The sequence below is a fragment of the Manis pentadactyla genome, chromosome 13 (assembly GCF_030020395.1).
Source record: "Manis pentadactyla isolate mManPen7 chromosome 13, mManPen7.hap1, whole genome shotgun sequence".
Taxonomy (NCBI): Eukaryota; Metazoa; Chordata; class Mammalia; order Pholidota; family Manidae; genus Manis; species Manis pentadactyla.
This window is the reverse complement of record NC_080031.1, coordinates 35,537,791-35,557,031: the sequence shown is the minus strand read 5'-3', so window position 1 is coordinate 35,557,031 and position 19,241 is coordinate 35,537,791. Positions and strand designations below refer to the sequence as shown.

The 19,241-nt window shown below is 37.2% G+C and overlaps 1 protein-coding gene across 1 annotated transcript in view; it reads left to right on the top strand.

Moving 5' to 3' along the window:
• Positions 1 to 19,241, top strand: part of C13H11orf65 (chromosome 13 C11orf65 homolog) — a 110,523-nt gene that overhangs the window by 29,619 nt on the left and 61,663 nt on the right. Inside the window, exons 2-3 of the mRNA XM_057490694.1 lie at positions 3,014 to 3,103; positions 16,995 to 17,087. Coding sequence (XP_057346677.1) covers positions 3,023 to 3,103; positions 16,995 to 17,087 — 174 coding nt within the window. The 5' untranslated portion in view covers positions 3,014 to 3,022. The remainder of the gene's footprint in view (positions 1 to 3,013; positions 3,104 to 16,994; positions 17,088 to 19,241) is intronic.

Sequence of the window (19,241 nt, the reverse complement as noted above, 5' to 3'; positions counted from 1 at the left end):
AGGAGGTTTCTGTCTCGCCTCTCAGGCCGCCATCTTTATCCCCTGTTTTCTACATGTCTTATAACTTTTTTGTCCATCATTTCCTACATTACTGTCTCCTTTTGTGCTTAGTTGATTTTTTTATTGTTAAACATTTACATTTCTTTCTCATTTCCTCTTGTGTATATTTCATAGCTATTTCTTTTGTGGTTACCATGGGGGTTACATTTACCATCCTAAAGCTTGTAAATGTAAATCCTTACATTTACATCCTACCTTTAAATCAACAAAGATTATCAAAGACAAAGTAGGACATTATATATTAACAAAAGGTTCAATATGGCAAAAGATATAACAATTCACACTTCAGTGTAAATTTATACTAGCTTTACTTCAATAACATACAAAAACTCTCCTCCTTTACAGCTCCATCCCAACTCCTCTCAATTGTTGATGTCACAATATTACATCTTTTGTATTCCCAAAAACATAATATAATACTTCTTTTATATACATTTGTCTCATAAATTATGAAGAGAACAGCATGTGAAATTATAAACAAAAGATATAATAATGCTTGCTTTTAGACTAATTTTTAAACATATTATTCTCTTTAATCATGTAGAAAACAGAAAAGAGAGCTATAAGCCATTTCTATAACAATAATTGCCTAGGTTTTATAATTGCCCATGTATTTACCTTTATTGGGATCTTTATTTCTTCAACTAGCTTCAATTTACTGTCACGTAGCTTTTCATTTCACCCTTAAGTACTCCCATGAGCACTTCTTGCAGGGCAGATCTAATGGTGGTAATGAACTCCCTCAGCTTTTGTTTATTTGGCAACGACTTAATTTCTTCTTCACTCTTGAAGGACAGTATTGTTAGATATAGGATTCTTGGTTGACATGTTTTTTTTTATCAGTTTGAATATATTGACCCACTGCCTTCTGGTCTTCAAAATTTGTATTGAGTAATCTGTTAATAAACATATTAAGAATTCCTTATATGAGACAAATCACTTATTTCTTGCTGCATTTAAGAGTCTTTATTTTTGGCTTTTGAAAGTTAACTTATAAAGTGTTTTGGGGTATCTACCTTTGATTCATCTTACTTTGAGTTTTGAACTTCATAGATATTTATATTCATGTTTTTCATCAAACTTGGGAAGTTTTCTGCCATTGATATTCTGTCTACCCCTTTCACTTTCTCTTCTCTTTTGGTGACTCCCACAATATGTATGTTGGTCTACTTTCTGTGTACCATGGGTCTCTTAGGCTCTATTCAGTTTAATTGAATCTTTTTTCTTTCTGTTCCTCAGACTTGACACTTTCCACTGGTCTATCTTCAAGTTTGCTGAGTCTTTCTTCAGCCTTTGTGTCACTCTAATGGATTTTTCCTTTGAGTTATCTTACTTTTCAGCTTCAGAATTTCTATTTGCTCTGTTTTGAGGTTTTAGATATTTCCAGTTTGTGCATACATCATTTCATCCACATCGTCCTTATTTCTCTGATCATCTCTTAGACAGTTGTTTTAAATTCTTTGTCTAATAGATCTGCCATCAGGTTTTTCTCAGGGTTAATTTCTGTTGATTTTATTTTCCTTTGAATGGACTATACTTTTGTGTTTCTTTGTATACCTTGTGATTTTTTTTGTTGAAAACTGGACATTTTAATTTAATAATGCAGTACTCTGCAAATCAAATTCTTTCCCATCCCCATTTTTCTGTTGTTGTAGGCTCTTTCTACAGGTTATGAAGACTGGCCAAGGATCAGCCTGAATTGTAAACTAAGGATCATCTCAGATCGTTACTGAGATTGTGCCTTCCCTGGGCATGCCTCATCACTTTCTTACTTTGTCCATATGTGCAGCTGTTTTTAAATGTCCTAGTCTTGAATGTTTGGCTCCCAAAAGGGGAAAAGAAGACACTGTAGAGGGGAGGAAAAGGGCACTATCCATTTAAACCCCCTGGAAGTCACCAGCCAGAGTAGGAGGGACTTGTAATAATGGGGACAAGGGTGTAAAAATGCTGCCCTCCTGTTTGTCTGCACCTCTGTGATCAGAACCACAATCAACATAGTACAGATCTCCAATATTTAGCGCACACACAGAGTCCTTTTTCCCCACTCTGGTTCCCAGAAGCTGTGTACAATATCCTCTTGGAGTGCAGTGAGGAAATGGGTAGCTGGTGCTGGAATAAGAGCTAAAATTGACAAAAATTAACCAGAATTTACCCTCCATGTCTTCCCCTGGAAGTTGCAAGACTTCAAGAGACTCCAGAGATTCCAAAATAGTTAAACTGGATTCTTCCAGGGCAATTGTTGTCTAGATGGGGAGACAGATTCCTGGTGCTTCCTATCTTCCCAGAAGCCTGTCTACTGCAACACTTTAAGGACTCTTAAACTAAAATAGATTTTTAATTTTTGTATTATTCATTTCTTCACAGATAACAATTATGATTAGAACTAGTGATTTTGTTTTGGTCCTTAATAGTCAATCTTAATCTCTTTTTTGATAATTTATTATATGATTTATTAAGTATTCTCAGCAAATTGAAGCGTTATAAAGAAAAAGTCTATAATCATCTCCACTTCTAGGTTAGGTTCCTGGGTACATTTGCAAATGAACCTCTGTCTACGGGCATGTTGGGCAAGAAAAGCTTCTTTGAAGTCACTGAATGGGCTAGGGAAAGGTCATGGATTTTCAAGACAAATAGATGTGGGTTCAATACTGGCTTAGTCAGTCACTCTTTGACCTTGGGTGTTGAAGCTCAGTCTCCTTATCTCTAATGCAAGTATGTTAGTAAAATCTGCTATGCAGGATTGTTCAAACTAGAAAAAAGCAGTGAATGGGAACATATTAGGCAATCAATAATAGGTAACAATTTTTGTTTTTTATTACAATTATTTTGATACCCCAATTCATTTTCATTATTTCCTTTGTACAACTTTCTATTTAATTTTCATTGAATTGTAGTGAGTTTCATAATAGAGTATGTACAGTAACTTTAAATATATCCTTTTTGCATATTTTAGGACTTTCAAATGCCTTGGAAACAGGAGTCAGAATTTATAAGAAGGGATAAGGCTGCCAGAGTAATTCAGAAGGCCTGGAAAAGTTTCCTTGTGAGTTTATTTCATTTTTTTGCAGTTTTATTGAGATGTAATTTATATATCATAAGATTCACTTGTTAAAAATGTACAGTTCCCAATGGTAAAATAAATAAGTAACCGGGATGTAATGTATAGCATAAGGAATATAGTCAAGATATTGTAACAGCTTGGTAGGGTGATAGCTGGAACCTAGAATTATGTATATAAATGTTTTATCACTGTGTTGTACACTTGAAAATAATGTAATGTAATACTGTGCGTCAACTACCCTTCAATAAAAAATAATTATTTAATAAAAAAAATGTACAGTTCAATAGTTTTTAGTATATTTACAGATTTGTGTATCACTTTTACTTTAAAAGCAGGGTTTATTTATAGATCAAAAAGTTAACATTAATTAATTATCTCATTGGCCTCACAAATATTTGTCAAGTTCCTGATCAAAGCCAGACACTTTGATAATGGCTATGAACAATGAAAGTATCACTAAAAGGCTAATTTGGCTGTCACCTCTAAAACTTTATTTCTTGATTCAGGAATCACCTGAGCAGGTATTAGGAATACATTCACTCATTAAATATTTATTCAGTACCTACTCTTAAAGACTTGAAGTTTAATAGTAGACTAATATCTGGATTAATATAGTACTTACTTATCATGTTCTAATATGGGTGGAGCTGGTCTCATTGGCATAAGGAATATTTCAAGTTGATTTACTTAGTTGGATGAGAGCCAAGAGTTAAAATGATTTCATTCTTTTCTCTCGTATAGCAGCAACTCTCTGTGCCTGATCATTTTATGTGAAGTGGTGTGGCTCTGTTTCTACCACACAAAACACCTCTGTATCAGCTAATCGAATCTTGCAAAATAGTTTCCATTATTTGACTCTTTGGCCTCTTTATCAAAGCCGTAATACCTATGCCAAGGTACAACCATTGATTTCCCATAGTAAAATAATAGTTTTAAAAAAAATCTATTTCTTTGATGGTTTCTATCAGCATACTTGTCATCTAGGCTTAAGCTTTTCTGTCATTTGTAACTGCTTTTATCCCACATTCAAATCTGACCAGCTGCATACCTTTGAATACCTATTATATTCTTAGCACTTACTAGGCATTTTACAGTACATCCTTGCCCTTAAGAAGCTTCAGTAAAGAAGACACATATATAAAACAAACAAGTGTATGTATTTAACAAAATGCTAGACTGAGCACATATTTTCACTTTCTATCTTTCCAGAACTCCTTGAAATGAAAATATACAGAAAGTTAGACATTAACAGAGAGAATAGAGTTCATGAGCAGAAGAGAAATTTTACCTCATTTCTGGAAAACCAAAAATAGATATTAGCATCCTGTTGGACAAAACTATGTAGAAGACTTGCCTAGACACACTTCAAATGGCTTCATGGAGAGAACCAGTTGGTCACTAGAACCCTAGAAAGGACATCAATTAGGAATTAGTAATTTGAAAGGGCTAGAAGGAGAATGACTGTGGACAAGAAGCTTAATTGAAGGTCTGTAATGAAATAGTGGTGCCAGTTTTCTCCACCATCATTTCAAACCCCAAAGCTGCAGGGAGATGGATATTTACCATCAGACAAAAATCTGCTGGTAGATGGATATATACTGTTAAGCAAAAAACAAAAACAAAAACAAAAAAACCCTGAAGACCTGTTTTTTATTTTAATTAAATGAACGATTTGGGAAAACTAGTGCTCATGACACTCCACAGCAAAACCCCCTTAATTTTAGTATTTGAGAGACACCCTGCTTATTTGATGGCTACCAGACCATACCAGCTCTAAGAAAGCCTATGGATTAACTTATCCCACCCACATTACAAAGTTCCCAAGTAATCGTCACATTCATGAGTGAGAACAATGAGAAGATAGGAGATTTACACAAAAACACAGGATACTAGCTCCCTAAAAAAACTGAAGTAGACCTTCATTCTTAAGTATTAATGCACAGCCAAGGATCAACCAACATCTAAGAAAAAACAATGTTTATTTAAAAAAAAAGAAGAAAGGAAATAAAAATGTTAATCAATTTAGATAAGATCAGTATGTCGAATGGCTCCAGGAGGTTTGTATTTGGTGATAAAATGGTACCCCATGTAATAGAGAGTATGACTGAGAAACTGGATTTGAAAAGTGCTTAAAAACATTGAAAAAAAGCTAACCATGAAAGTCATAGTTCAAACTAAAGGAAAATCAAAATAATTCTAAGATTCAAACAGAATATATTTCTCTTTATTTTGGATACATTCTACTTGAAGTGGCCCAGAGGGTGACTTCTAAATAAGGATACACAGTTATAGCACATTACTTGGCTCTACAAGTGAATAATTTGCAGTCTACCCATATAAATGTGAGACTTTTTTCTATCATTTTAAATATTTTTATCAAAGTCATACGTGTTCTTCTTTAAAATAATCAATGCAGAAGAACTTATAATAAAAAGCAAGTCTTTTAACCCATTCCACACTTCTCCACCATCATACCTTAAGACAATCACTTTTTAAAAATTAAAGTATCATTGATAGACAATCTTATGATGGCTTCACATACACAACACAGTGGTTCAATGTTCACCCATATTATCAAGACCTCACCCCCTCCATTGCAGTCACTGTCAATGTAGTTAAGATGTTATAGTCATTAACTGTATTTTCCATGCTGTACTACTGTCCCAGTGACCAACCTATATTGTGATTACAGTGCCCCTTAATCCCTTTCTCTCTCCCCATGGACCCTCCCCTTTGGTAACCACTAGTCCATTCTCAGTGTCTATGAGTCTAATGCTTTTTTATTATTATTAATGTATCATTGATATACAATTCTAATAAAGGTTTCACATGAGCAACATTGTGGTTTCAGCATTCATCCATATTATCAAGTTCCTTGCACATTCCATTTCAGTCACTATTAGCACAGAAAGATGCTATAAAATCATTACTTGTCTTCTCCATGCTATACTACTTTCCCTGTGACCTAACTATATTGTGTGTGCTAATTATAATACCCCTTAATCCCCTTCCCTCTCTCTCCCCACCCACTCGTCCCAACCCCTACCCTTTGGTAACCACTAGCTCCTTCTTGGAAACTGTGAGTCTGATGCTGTTTTGTTCCACCAGTATTGCTTTGTTCTTATACTCCACGAATGAGCAAAATCATTTGGTACTTGTGTTTCTCCACCTGGCTTATTTCATTGCGCATAATGACCCTCTAGCTCCATCCAAGTTGTTGCAAATGCTAGGATTTGTTCTCTTTTTATGGCTAAATAATATTCCATTCTGTATATGTACCACCTCTTCTTTACCCATTTGTCTACTGAAGGACACTTAGGTTGCTTCCATAACTTGGCTATTGTAAATAGTGCTGCAATAAACATAGGGGTGCATATTTATTTTTGAATCAGGGATCTTCTTTTCTTGGGTAAATTCCTAGGAGGGAAAGTCCTGGGTCAAATGGTATTTCTATTTTTAGTTTTTTGAGGAAACTCCATATTGCTTTCCACAATGGTTGAATTAATTTAATTCCCATCGACAATGTAGGAGGGTTCCCCTTTCTCCATATCCTCCCAAGCATTTGTTCTTTCTTGTCATTTGGATGTTGGCCATCCTAACTGGTGTGAGGTGATATCTCATTGTGGTTTTAATTTGCATTTCCTTGATGATTAGTAATGTGGAGCATCTTTCCATGTGCCTGTTGGTCATCTGAATTTCTTCTTTGGAGAAGTGTCTATTCAGATCCTCTGCCCATTTTTAAAATCAGGTTGTTTTTGGGTGTCGAGGCGTATGAGCTCTTTATATATTTTCCATGTTAACACCTTCTCAGATAGGTCACTTATGAATATATTCTCCCATATTGTAGGATGCATTTTTGTTCTATTCATGGGGTCCTTTGCTGTACAGAAGATTTTTAGTTTGATGTAGTGCCATCTGTTCATTTTTATTTTGTTTCCCTTGCCAAGGAGATGTGTCCTGGAAAAATTTACTCATACTTATGTTCAACAGATTTTTGCCTACGTTTTCTTCTAAGAGTTTTATGGTTTCATGATTTACATTCAGGTCTTTGATCAATTTTGAGTTTACTTTTGTGTATGGGGTTAGACAATAATCCAGTTTCATTCTCTTACATGTAGCTGTCCAGTTTTGCCAACACCAGTTGTTGAAGAGACTGTCATTTCGCCACTGTATGTCCATGGCTCCTTTATCATATATTAATTGGCCACATATGTATGGGTTTATATCTGGGCTCCCAATTCTGTTCCATTGATCTTTGGGTCTGTTCTTGTGCCCGTACCTAAATTTTTTTTTTGTATCATTAATCTACAATTACAGAGGAACATTATGTTTACTAGACTCCCCCCTCACCAAGTCCCCCCCACAAACCCCTTTACAGTCACTGTCCATCAGGTAGTAAGATGCTATGGAATCACTACTTGTCTTCTTTGTGTTGCACAGCCATCCCCATGCCCTCCCCCATACCATACATACTCATCATAATGCCCCCTTTATCCCTCCCTGCCCACCCATCCTCCCCAGTCCCTTTCCCTTTGGTAACTGTTAGTCCATTCTTGGGTTCTCTGAGTCTGCTGCTGTTTTGTTCCTTCAGTTTTTTCTTTGTTCTTATACTCCACATATGAGTAAAATCATTTGGTACTTGTCTTTCTCTGCCTGGCTAATTTCACTGAGCATAATAGCCTCTAGTTCCATCCATGTTATTGCAAATGGTAGGATTTGTTTTCTTCTTATGACTGAATAATATTCCATTGTGTATATGTACCACATCTTCTTTGTCCATTCACCTACTGATGGACACTTAGGTTGCTTCCATTTCTTGGCTATTATAAATAGTGTTGTGATAAACATAGGGGTGCATCTGACTTTTTCAAACTGGGATGCTGCATTCTTAGGGTAAATTCCTAGAAGTGGAATTCCTGGGTCAAATAATGGTATTTCTATTTTGAGCTTGCTGAGGAACCTCCATACTGCTTTCCACAATGGTTGAATTAATTTACATTCCCACCAGCAGGGTAGGAGGGTTCCCCTTTCTCCACAACCTTGCCAACATTTGTTGTTGTTTGTCTTTTGGAAGGTGGCAATCCTTACTGGCGTGTGGTGATATCTCATTGTGGTTTAAATTTGCATTTCTCTGATGATTAGTGATGTGGAGCATCTTTTCATGTGTCTGTTTGCCATCTGAATTTCTTCTTTGGAGAACTGTCTGTTCAGCTCCTCTGCCCATTTTTAAATTGGATTATTTGCTTTTTGTTTGTTGAGGTGCATGAGCCCTTTATATATTTTGGATGTCAACCCTTTGTCGGATCTGTCACTTATGAATATATTCTCCCATATTGTAGGAAGCCTTTTTGTTCTATTGGTGGTGTCCTTTGCTGTACAGAAGCTTTTCAGCTTGATATAGTCCCACCTGTTCATTTTTGCTTTTGTTTCCCTTGCCGGGGGAGACATGTTCATGAAGAAGTTGCTCATGTTTATGTCGAAGAGATTTTTGCCTATGTTTTTTCTGAGAGTTTTATGATTTCATGACTTATGTTCTGGTCTTTAATCCATTTCGAATTTACTTTTGTGTATGAGGTTATACAATGATCCAGTTTCATTCTCTTACATGTAGCTGTCTAGTTTTGCCAACACCAGCTGTTGGAGACGCTGTCATTTCCCCAATGTATGTTCATGACTCCTTTATTGTATATTAATTGACCATATATGTTTGGGTTAATGTCTGGAGTCCCCATTCTGTTCCACTGGTCTGTGGGTCTGTTCTTGTGCCAGTACCAAATTGTCTTGATTACTGTGGCTTTGTAGTAGAGCTTGAAGTTGGGGAGCAAGATACCCCCGACTTTATTTTTCCTTCTCAGAATTGCTTTGGCTATTTGGGGTCTTTGGTGGTTCCATATGAATTTTAGAATTACTTGTTCCAGTTCTTTGAAGAATGTTGTTGGTATTTTGATAGGGATTGCATTGCATCTGTAGATTGCTTTAGACAGGATGGCCATTTTGAGAATATTAATTCTTCCTAGCCACAAGTATGGGATGAGTGTCCATTTGTTAGTGTCCTCTTTAATTTCTCTTAAGTGTTTTGTGGTTAGGTCTTAGTGGTTCAGGGTATAGGTCTTTTACTTCCTTGGTTAGGTTTATTCCTAGGTATTTTACACTTTTGATGCAATTAGGAATGGAACTGTTTTCCTGATTTCTCTTTCTGCTAGTTCATAGTATATAGGAAAGCCACAGATTTCTGTGTGTTAATTTTGTATCCTGCAACTTTGCTGAATTCAGATATTAGTTCTAGTAGTTTTGGAGTGGAGTCTTTAGGGTTTTTTATGTACAATATCATGTCATCTGCAAATAGTGACAGTTTGACTTCTTCTTTACCAATCTGGATTCCTTGTATTTCTTTGTTTTGTCTAATTGCTGTGGCTAGGACCTCCAGTACTGTGTTGATTAACAGTGGGGAGAGTGGGCATCCCTGTCTTGTTCCTGATCTTAGAGGAAAAGCTTTCAGCTTCTCGCTGTTAAGGAGTATATTGGCCTTGGGTTTATCATATATGGCCTTTATTATGTTGATGTACTTGCCCTCTATACCCATTTTGTTGAGAGTTTTTATCATGAATGGATGTTGAATCTGTCGAATGCTTTTTCAGCATCTATGGACATGATCATGTGATTTTTGTTCTTTTTTTTTTGTTTATGTGGTGGATGATGTTGATGGATTTTCGAATGTTGTACCATCCTTGCATCCCTGAGATGAATCCCACTTGGTCATGGTGTATGATCCCTTTGATGTATTGTTGAATTCACTTTGCTAATATTTTGTTGAGTATTTTTGCATCTATGGTCATCAGGGATATTGGTCTGTAATTTTCTTTTTTGGTGGTGTCTTTGGCTGGTTTTGGTATTAGGGTGATGCTGGCTTCATAGAATGAGTTTGGAAGTATTGCCTCCTCTTCTATTTTTTGGGAAACTTTAAGGAGAATGGGTATTATGTTTCCTCTATATGTCTGGTAAAATTCAGCAGTGAATCCATCTGGCACAGGTGTTTTGTTCTTGGGTAGTTTTTTGATTACTAATTCAATTTCATTGCTGGTAAATGGTCTGTTTATGTTTTCCATTTCTTCCTTGGTCAGTCTTGGAAGGTTGTATTTTTCTAGGAAGTTGTCCATTTCTTCTAGGTTTTCCAGCTTGTTAGCATATAGTATTCTCTAATAATTCTTTGTAGTTCTGTGGAGTTCTGTGATTTTTCATTTCTTATTTCTGATTCTGTTGATGTCTGTAGATTCTCTTTTTTCTCTTAATAAGTCTGGCTAGGGGCTTATTTATCTTGTTTACTTTCTCAAAGAACCAGCTTTTTGTTTCATTGATTTTTTCTATTGTTTCATTCGTCTCAATTTTCTTTCTTTCTTCTCTGATCTTTATTATGTCCCTCCTTCTTCTGACTTTAGGCCTCATTTGTTCTTCTTTTTCCAGTTTCAATAATTGTGACTTTAGACTATTCATTTGGGATTTTTCTTTCTTCTTTAAATAGGCCTGAATTGCTACGTGCTTTCTTCTTAGAAGTGCCTTTGGTGCGTCCCACAGAAGTTGGAGCTTTGTGCTGTTGTTGTCATTTGTCTCCATATATTGCTTGATCTCCATTTTAATTTGGTCTTTGATCCATTGATTATTTAGGAGCATGTTGTTCAGCCTCCATGTGTTTGTGAGCCTTTTTGTTTTCTTTGTACGATTTATTTCTAGTTTTATACCTTTGTGGTCTGAGAAGCTGTTTGGTAGAATTTCAATCTTTTTGAATTTACTGGGGCTCTTTTTGTGGCCTAGTATGTGGTCTGTTCTGGAGAATGTTCCATGTGCACTTCAGAAGAATGTGTATCCTGCTGCTTTTGGGTGTAGAGTTCTATAGATGTCTGTTAGGTCCATCTGTTCTAGTGTGTTGTTCAGTGCCTCTGTGTCCTTACTTATTTTCTGTCTGGTTGATCTTTCCTTTGGAGTGATGGTATGTTGATGTCTCCCAAAATGAATGCATTGCATTTTCTATTTCCTCCTTTAATTTTGTTAGTATTTGTTTCACATATGTAGGTGCTTCTGTGTTGGGTGCATATATATTTCTAATGGTTATACCCTCTTGTTGGACTGACCCCTTTATCATTATGTAATGTCCCTCTTTATCTCTTGTTACTTTCTTTGTTTTGAAGTCTATTTTGTCTGATATTAGTACTGCAACATATGCTTTTTTTCTCCCTATTGTTTGCATGAAATATCTTTTTTGATCCCTTGACTTTCAGTCTGTGTATGTCTTTGGGTTTGAGGTGAGTTTCTTGTAAGCAGCATATAGATGGGTCCTGCTTTTTTATCCATTCTATTACTCTGTGTCTTTTGATTGGTGCATCCAGACCATTTACATTTAGGGTGATTATTGTCAGATATGTACTTATTGGCATTGCATGCTTTGGATTCATGTTGACCAAAGGTTCAAGGTTAGCTTTTTTACTATCTAACTGTCTATATTAACTCTCTTTTTGAGCTTTTATAAACACAGTGTGATGATTCTTTACTTCTCTCCCTTTTTATTCCTCCTTCTCCATTCTTTATATGTTAGGTGTTTTATTCTGTGCTCTTTTGTATTTCCTTTGACTGCTTTTGAGAGTAGTTGATTTTATTTTTTGTCTTTAGTTAGTATTTGGTTGGTCTGATTTCTTTGCTGTGATTTTATTTTCTCTGGTGACATCTATTAGGCCTTAAGAGTGTTTCCATCTAGAGCAGCCCCTCTAAAATACCCTGTAGAGGTGGTTTGTGGGAGGCAAAGTCTCTCAACTTTTTCTGGTCTGGGAATTTTTAAATCCCTCCTTCATATTTAAATGAATATCGTGCTGGATACAGTATTCTTGGTTCGAGGTCCTTCTGTTCCATTTCATTAAATATATCATGCCATTCTCTTCTGGCCTGTAAGGTTTCTGTTGAGAAGTCTGATGATAACCTGATGGGTTTTCCTTTGTAGGTGACCTTTTTTCTCTCTCTGGCTGCCTTTAATACTCTGTCCTTGTCCTTGATCTTCGCCATTTTAATTATTATGTGTCTTGGTGTTGTCCTCCTTGGGTTCCTTGTGTTGGGAGTTCTGTGGGCCTCCATGGTTTGAGAGAGTATTTCTTCCCCCAGTTTGGGGAAGTTTTCATCAATTATTTCTTCAAAGACACTTTCTATCCCTTTTTCTCCCTTCTTCTTCTTCTGGTACCCCTATAATGTGGATATTGTTCCATTTGGATTGATCACACAGTTTTCTTAATTTTCTTTCATTCCTTAGATCCATTTATCTCTCTCTGCCTCAGCTTCTCTGTGTTCCTGTTCTCTGACTTCTATTCCATTAACGGCCTCTTGCACCTCATCCAGTCTGCTCTTAAGTCTTCCAGGGATTGTTTTGTTTCTGTATTCTCCCTCCCAACTTTATCTTTTAGCTCTTGCATATTTCTCTGCAGGTCTATCAGCATGGTTATGACCTTTATTTTGAATTCTTTAGCAGGATGATTGGTTAAATCTATCTCTCCATGATCCCTCTCAGTTGTTGTCTGGATTATTCTTGACTGGATCAAATTCTTCTGCCTTTTCATGGTGATAGGGGTAGCTGTAGGCAGTTGGTGCATGTGTTAGCTGGGAGAACAAAGTCCCTTCTTGTTGCTGGTCACCTTCCTCTCCTGCGAGAATGGCGACCCCTAGTGCCTTGTGCTGGGCAGCTGCGTGCTGATGGGTCTGAGTCTAGCCTGGCCTCTGAGTCTAGCCCAGGTGGCTGTGGAGGAGGCTCTGGGTGGCTGCTGTGGGTGCAGCCACTCTCAGGCTGCTCCCCTGCTATGGTGGGGATGTGCCAGAGGGGGAATGGATGGAAGGCTGTTTATCGCCATGCGGGGCTTCAGGGCTGTGCTGCCTCCCAGGAGGTTATGGTGCCCGGAGTTCCCTGGATTCCCAGCTGCTGGGCTGAGTGTGCCAGGATGGTTCCGTCCAGCTGTGAATCCCCTGTCCTTTTAAGACTTTCAAAAGGTGTCACTTTTCTTTTGTCCCAGGGGCACTGGCTGCAGGGACCCACTCGCAGATTTTACTTTTCCACTTCCCTAATATGCAGCACACCACGTGATATGTGTCTGTGCTCCTGGTGCAGATGGCTAGGGCTGGGTATTTAGCAGTCTTGGGCTCCCACTCCCTCCCCTCTCTGACTCCTTTCCTCCCGCAAGGGAGCTGGAGTTGGGGGGTGCTCAGGTCCCGTCAGGCTGCGGCTTGTATCTTACCCCCTTCGTGAGGTGCTGAGTTCTCGCAGGTGTAGATGTAGCCTGGCTGTTGTAGTATATCTTCTGGTCTCTCTTTTAGGAATAGTTGTATTTGTTGTATTTTCAAAAATATATACAGTTTTGGGAGGAGATTTCCATTGTCCTACTCACGCTGCCATCTTGGCTCCTCCCCCAAATTGTTTTGATTACTGTGGCTTTGTAGTAGAGCTTATAGTCGGGGAGCTTGAAGTTAAGTAATCCCCCAGCTTTGTTGTTCCTTCTCAGGATTGCTTTGGCTATTTGGGGTCTTTTGAGGTTCCATATGAGTTTAGAACTATTTGTTCTAGTTCGTTAAGTAATGCTGTGGTTTTTTAAAGAGATTGCATTGAATCTGTAGATTGCCTTAGGCAGGATGAACTATTTAATGAATATTTAAACCTTTGTTTCTTGTTTTGTCATGGTGATGTGATTATATGTTTCCTTATTTATATATATACTAAGGTTATAAATTTCCCTACCGTTTTTTTTGGCCTATCCTCCCAATCTTCCAAACCCCAATTCCGTCACCTCTACTATTACATTGTTAATGTTCACTTGGAGGAGTTTCTTATATATCCTGAATACAAGCCTTTTATTGAATACATGTATAGCAAGTATCTTCTCCAGACTGGCCTTACTGCATTCTTTAAGGTGTTTTTTGATAATAGGAAGTATTTAATTTTAATAACAAACGAAATTTAATAACAAGAAAAATGGGACTACATCAAAGTCAAAAAGTGGGACTACACAGCCAAAGAAACAAGTCCACAAAATGAAAAGGCATCCTACAGAATGTGAGAAAATATTTGCAAACCACTATCTGATAACAGGTTAATATAAAAATATATAATGAACTCATATAATTCAACAGAAAAGAAAACCAAAAAGTGGGCACAAAAACATTTTCCAAGGATAGACATTTTTCCAAAGAAGATGTATAAATTACTAACAGGTACATATATTCATAACCACAATGAGATATCAGCTCACACTTGCTAGAATTGCTATCATACAAAAAGAAAGAAATAACAAGTGTTAGTGAGGCTGTGTACAGAAGGGACCCTTTGTACACTGTTGATAGGAATGTAACTTGATGCAGCCACTTTAGAAAGCAGTATGGACATCCTTCAAAAAAATTTATTTAAAATCACCATATGATCCAGCAATTCTACCTCTGGGTATTTATGCAAAGAAAATGAAATCACTATATTGACAAGACCTTTCCATCCCCATGTTCATGGCATCATTATTCACAATAATTCATTGTCAAGACATGGAAAAACCTAAGCATTTGTAGATAAATGGATAAAGAGAAAGGGTACACTCAAAATGGAATGTTATTCAGCCATGGGAAAGAAGGAAATCCTTCTATTTACAACATCTGGAGGGCATGATGCTAAGTGAAATACCAGGCTGAGAAAGACAAATACTATATATACTGTATGATCTCACTTATTTGTGGAATCTGAAAAAAAAACTGAACTCATAGGAACAGGGTAGATTGGTGATTACCACGGGCCAGGTGTAGGGGATGGGTGAAGGTTAGAAGATGAACAAATTCTAGGGATGTAATATACAGAATGGTGACTGTGGTATCCTGATTTATTTGAAAACAAATTCACATGTCACAAGGAAATTGGGGAACTCCCACATGAAGTGATGCCGTAACAGGGGCTCACTGTTGGCCTCTGCTTTGGCAAAGTGGGCACTCAGCAGTGGCAGTAGACAGATCCAGTGAGTAGAAATCCATGTTGCTAAGCCCAAGAGAAACCTTTATTCCTGCTGCTGTGGCCACTTTGTTCATGAGCCCATTGGGCAAGGAGAGCTGCGGGAAAAGGCTGGCTGGCTCTAGGGAATGCGTCACCTTGCCCGCCTGATTACTAAGACTCTCTGCTGAGGTCACTCTTTGGTGAGCATCACATGGTACACAAATATCTTCATACTTGGTGCCCATTTGGAGGGGTCTGACCTCTTCCCCAGATCTTCTTGTCACCAATTTTCTAACCATGTCCTTACAAATCCCTGATCATTCAGTCAAACCATCAGTCACTGCCTGTCCATAGATCTGTACCCTGGCCGTCTTTCCTCCAAGCATAATGTACAACCAGGTACACTGCTTGAGGTTATGTCCTCTGGAAGGATTTTCTCTCTGTCCCTGTCCTTCAGGGCCATCCTTGAGTGAGGCCATAGTATATGTAGAACTTACTGTGGGTCACATTTTGGGATTCACCTCCTGAGGCCTACTTGGTCTTGATTTGACAATAGAGTGCAGAATAAATGATGTGTGACTTCCAAGATAAGGCTGTAGGAATCCTTGCCACTTCTATTTTTCACTCTCTTTCATATTTTGAAACCTCCATACTGTGAAAGGACTCAGAGCAACAGGCCCAGCTATCTCACGTGTTCCAGCAATCCAAGCTGAAGACCCAGCTGTGTGTGTGAGGCCATATTAAGTCACCCAGCTCCAGCCTATCTGGCAGGTGACTTTGGCGACATGCAAGTCCCGGCAAGACCAGATTTCCGTCAGCCCACAGAAAGGGGTTGTTGCTTTCAGCCACTATGTTTTGAAGTGGTTTGTTATGCATCATTAGATAATTGACACAGTAACATACATATTTAGAATATACTGTTCAGATTTCAAACCTTCATAATTTTTTCTTGATACTCAGTTTGGGGTTTTACTTAGGGGAAATTATACTTCCTTTCAGAAAGAGTATTGTTTGTTTTGAAATGCGCTATACCACTTTCCACAGACAGTTTGCAGTGGGGCTTCAAATTGTCATACTAGTGCTATGGATTACCTCAATTCACATTTATTTCATTGATTTAATGTAAGAAAACGAGGGGTGGGGGGAAGAGGGTAGTTTACTAAGAGTTATTAAAGGTTTTTTGGGTTGATATGGTATGAGGAGTGGGTTACCAAAGAGAGAATTTTCCAAAATAGAAGAATTGTTTGGAGTTGTTTGACTTAAATTTGTGTTAACATGAAAAATAGATAATGTTTGTAAATCAGTGGCATTACTACAAGAATGAGGAGGATCTGTAATGATAATAATAGATATTGATAGAGTGCTTCCTTGAGCCAGAAGTTGTTCTCAGTGCTTTACAAATATTGACGCATTTATTCCTTACCATAGCTGTATGAAAAGCTATCATTCCCATTTTTAAGATAAGAAACTGAACAGAAAGTTTAAGCAACTTGTCCAGGGTCACACAGCTGGTAAGTACTAATCGTTGAACCCAGAAAATATTATGCCATACTCCTTGTTCTTACCCACTAGGCTGTATTTGCTCTTTCTCCTAGATTACTCTGGTGTGTACAGAAGTGACTCAACCAACGTTCTAGGTATTTTATTTACAGTTGATAGTGATACAGTTACAAATGTAAGGGTAAATTCTTTGTGAGAATAATACTGATATTGCCTGGCTTGTCAAAGCAAACTATGAGTGAATAATATTTCTAAAATCTAGCTTATGTATTTTAACAAACTGATTTTATTTTTTTATTCATTTTGCCCAAATAAGGCAAAAAAACTAATTAGAGGTAGAAATTCCAGTTTTGACCATAAAATTTTATGTGTTTGAACCTTTAGAATGTTGCTGTATTCCAACACTTAAAAAGTCTGATTAACATAAGAAGACAAGGGGAGCCATGTCAGATAGTGAGATATTTTAATCCTAAAGAGGTAAGGATGTTATTCGTGATGCAGCTTTTTTTTTCTTCTAAAAAAATGCTACTTTATAAATCTAGTGTGCCCATCTTTGTTTCTCTTAAAAAAAATTTTCTTGAAGCATTACACACATGTAGGAAAGTGCATAAAGCATAACCCCTCTGTAACCATCACCCAGATCTGTGTTTTTGTACTTCAACCCATTGCCTTCAAGTGCTCTGCAATTCATGGCCAACTCCCTTCTTCCTAAAGGTAATCATTATTTTGAAGGCTAGCATTGTACTTTGGTTTTCTCTGTTTTTAAACTACATATAAGTAGAATACTATAGTATACTATTGTATCTAGCTTTAGTATTTCAACATTGTTTAGTTAAATTTCATTCATTTTATTAAAATTAATGTCAGTATTCCATTTTATGAATGCTGTTTATTCATTTTATACTTGATTGACATTTGTTTTTTTTTTCTAGTTTGAGGCTATTATAAAATACTGCTTCTGGGTGTAATCTTATATCTCCTAGTGCACATGTGCACAAATATCTTTTGGGTTCTACTCCATCTAGAAATGGAATTGCTGGATGACAGAATATGCCAAACTATTTTCCAAAGTTATTGTACTAGTTTGTATTCACCATCAGAAATCTTTTAGATATCGTGGTGCTCTACATCCTCACCGACACTTAATATTGTTAGTCTTTTAATGTGCATTTCCCTGATTACTATTGAAGTTTAGCATTTTCTTAAGGAGTTCAGCTCCTGGCTAAAATCCTACGTGCTTTTTTAGGCCTGATGGAGGCTTTATATGACAGGCCTCACAGGGAAAGCTGCCTCCTGTTCACAGCAGACCTGGAGCACAGCCAATGTACTGTAGCCTCTAAAGGGAGTTACAGTCAAGGTTTCAAGCCCCCTAGCTCGTTCTGCTTTTAGGCATATTTACATTCCGAGTCCGAACACCCTCATTACTAACTCTTTTATCTGAGGCCTTGGCCTTGGTCTTCAGGCACCTCTGCTGAGACCTCCTTATGGGGGAACCTTGAAGACACTTGCCCCGCTCTGACTCCACTCTGACCTTCTTCCTTCAATCCCTCAATCTCTCCTCTAACCACCCCCCGTGCCCCCCCACCCACCCACCTCAGGATTCATAAAACTTCTGAGTCTTCTCTTTGAGACTTCAACCAATGTTGAGAGGACACCCATGTCTGTGTTAATCCACCTGACCCTTGATAGACATGCAGTCCCATGGGGAAAATGGAGGTGTTGTTTCCTCTGGTTTTAGATGCTTTAACTCTTGCTTATACCATCACAGTAAGTGATTAAAAACTCCCTTTTTACTTGTTTCTTTAATTGACTACTCTGACATCTCACATTTCAGCTCTCTCTCCCCTAGATCAGCAGAGTTCCTGACCCTTTTTTCATGTATTTTACATCTGCATTGTCTCTCTTATTCAAATTGGTTTTAAGCAGTTTTTAATATATAATGTTTTTTTTGTTTGTTTGTTTGTTTTTTTTAAATAATTATTTTTTATTGAAGGGTACTTGATGCACAGTATTACATTACATTAGTTGCAAGTGTACAAAACAGTGGTAGAACATTTATATACATAATTCTAGGTTCCAGCTATCACCCTACCAAGCTGTTACAATATCTTGACTATATTCCTTATGCTATACATTACATTCTGGTTACTTATTTATTTTACCATTGGAAGTCCTTTTTTTTTTTTTTTTTTTTTTTTTGTGAGGGTATCTCTCATATTTATTGATCAAATGGTTGTTAACGACAACAAAATTCTGTATAGGGGAGTCAATGCTCAATGCACAATCATTAATCCACCCCAAGCCTAATTTTCGTCAGTCTCCAATCTTCTGAGGCATAACAAACAAGTTCTTACATGGAGAACAAATTCTTACATAATGAATAAGTTACATAGTGAACAGTACAAGGGCAGTCGTCACAGAAACTTTCGGTTTTGCTCATGCATTATGAACTCTAAACAGTCAGTTCAAATATGAATACTCATTTGGTTTTTATACTTGATTTATATGTGGATACCACATTTCTCTCTTTATTATTATTATTTTTAATAAAATGCTGAAGTGGTAGGTAGATACAAGATAAAGGTAGAAAACATAGTTTAGTGTTGTAAGAGAGCAAATGTAGATGATCAG